The following is a 1,885-nucleotide window of genomic DNA, read 5'->3' as shown; positions in this document are numbered from 1 at the left end:
TTGGTATCATGGAAAGGTTCTTCCCCCAGAGGGTGCTGGGGCATTGAACAGGCTCCCCGGGGAATGGGCACGGCCCCAAGGCTGCCAGAGCTCCAGGAGTGTTTGGACACCGCTCTCAGGCACAGGGTGTGCTGTGCAGGGCCAGAAGCTGGACTCAGTGATCTTTGTGGATCCCTTCCAACTCAGAATATTCTGTGATTTCTGTTCTTCGGCTAAAGGGCAAGCGAGTTGCCTTTCAGGTAGGGGAGGACTGAAACCAGAATGGCATCTTGCAGCACCAACCTTCTCTGCCATATCGGATGAAATGTTGCAGGTGTTGCTCGGAGTCTGCACCCTCTTGCAGCGCTTGTTTTCACTGTGCAAAGCCCAGGAGTTGGCAAAATCGTAACTGTTCCCCACCAGGGTCCCTGGGAATGAAGAAGAGGAGAAGCAACATGGCAGTTTGAGGGGTTTCAGCAACAACTGGGCATTATTGGCTGCTATTAAGGTGATAGTCTGCCAAAAGGTGTCTTTAAAAATAAAAACTATTGTATCAAACAGATTTTTGCTCCAGATTGACTGTAGGAAAGCCACTACCAGTGATCTGGATTTATTTCTGCCAAGGACCTATCTGAGCTCAAGGACGGACTAAAGCCTGCCAAAGGCAGTTCCTGCCTCCCTCACGCCTGCATGAACATGGTAGGAGTTGCTGCTGGTCAGCACACAGAAGCCAAAGCACACCTGCACATCTTCCTACCACTTCAAAGTTGTCAATAAAACACAATACATATCAGAGAGGCAAACAAACCCAGCTGCTTTCTCTAGTCAAAGAAAGCATTAGCACTCCTGATCCCAGCTAGCCTTTATTTTTCTCCTGCCCAAAACTAAATCTTGTGTGCAAAGAAGCTTAACATGCACCATCACGGTTTGGGCCCATCCTCTTCCTGGGTAAGGTGTCCTGAAGCAGCTCCTCTGTCCCAGGAAAAGCAGCTCCTGGCCAAGGCCTGGCAAGATTTTAATTCATTTTGCATAAAAGCAAAGCTGAATAAGTCTGTATGGCTGCAGCTTCCCGGGACATGCAAACCACCTTTCTGCTGCTCTTGCTCCATCCTTCTGAGAAGGGGGATCCTCCCAGAGAGGGAATGTTTCCTCCACCCTCTTTTGCCACCCATGGCCTAGCTGATTCCAGGACTATCTCTGCTTCCTACTGTAGGTACTTGCTGCTAAACACTTAATTTTGTGACTCTCAGTTGCTTTTTAGAACCCTGCTGTGTTGCATGTGAGAATATCAATTGCCAGTGTTAATGCATTCCCAAGACCTTATGCAGAGGATATGTTGAAACACAAGCCTGGCTGTATCTGAAAACCAAAAGAAACCAAAAAGAAACCAATTTTTCCCAAATATGCCTACAGAATATTTAACAACACACATACATATAAAATAAAGATTCCATTGAGCTCCCTGTTTAGTACAAACACAAGGAATATACTGGCCACTCAAACTGTTCCTGAACTATGGGGTAGTCATGAAAACTGCACTGAGAATGCTGAGGCAGAAGTATTAAGACCTGTAGACTTTTTTGTAAACTAGAAATTAGGGGCTTTTAAAGCAGATATTAAGCCCATAGCAGATATCAAAGGAAGAAGACTCCCAGGGAAAGGGGGTAAAAGGCACAAAATTTTCATCTGTGCAGTCCGGACTCAGCACAAGAAAAGAAGTCCAGCAACAAGAAGAACACAACCCTTTAGCTCACCAAATACTATAAACATTAAAGCAGCAATGCAAGCCAGCCTGAGGAGAAGCAAGGTGCCAAATTGAATCTATTCCCTTTCGTTTGCAGTAAGGCAGCCTTTCCCTAGCAGGTGTGTGACAGGAGCTGGGCTCTGCTCTGAAGCAGTGTTTCTC

The 1,885-nt window shown here is 46.4% G+C and overlaps 1 protein-coding gene across 1 annotated transcript in view; it reads right to left on the bottom strand.

Moving 5' to 3' along the window:
- VWF (von Willebrand factor) overlaps positions 1–1,885 on the bottom strand; it is a 123,851-nt gene that overhangs the window by 112,023 nt on the left and 9,943 nt on the right. Inside the window, exon 6 of the mRNA XM_008638545.2 lies at positions 283–407. Coding sequence (XP_008636767.1) covers positions 283–407 — 125 coding nt within the window. The remainder of the gene's footprint in view (positions 1–282; positions 408–1,885) is intronic.

The sequence above is a fragment of the Corvus brachyrhynchos genome, unplaced genomic scaffold (genome assembly GCF_000691975.1).
Source record: "Corvus brachyrhynchos isolate BGI_N302 unplaced genomic scaffold, ASM69197v1 scaffold317, whole genome shotgun sequence".
NCBI classification, from domain to species: Eukaryota; Metazoa; Chordata; class Aves; order Passeriformes; family Corvidae; genus Corvus; species Corvus brachyrhynchos.
Note: the sequence above shows the minus strand (reverse complement) of the source record. Positions and strands in the feature narration are given on the sequence as shown.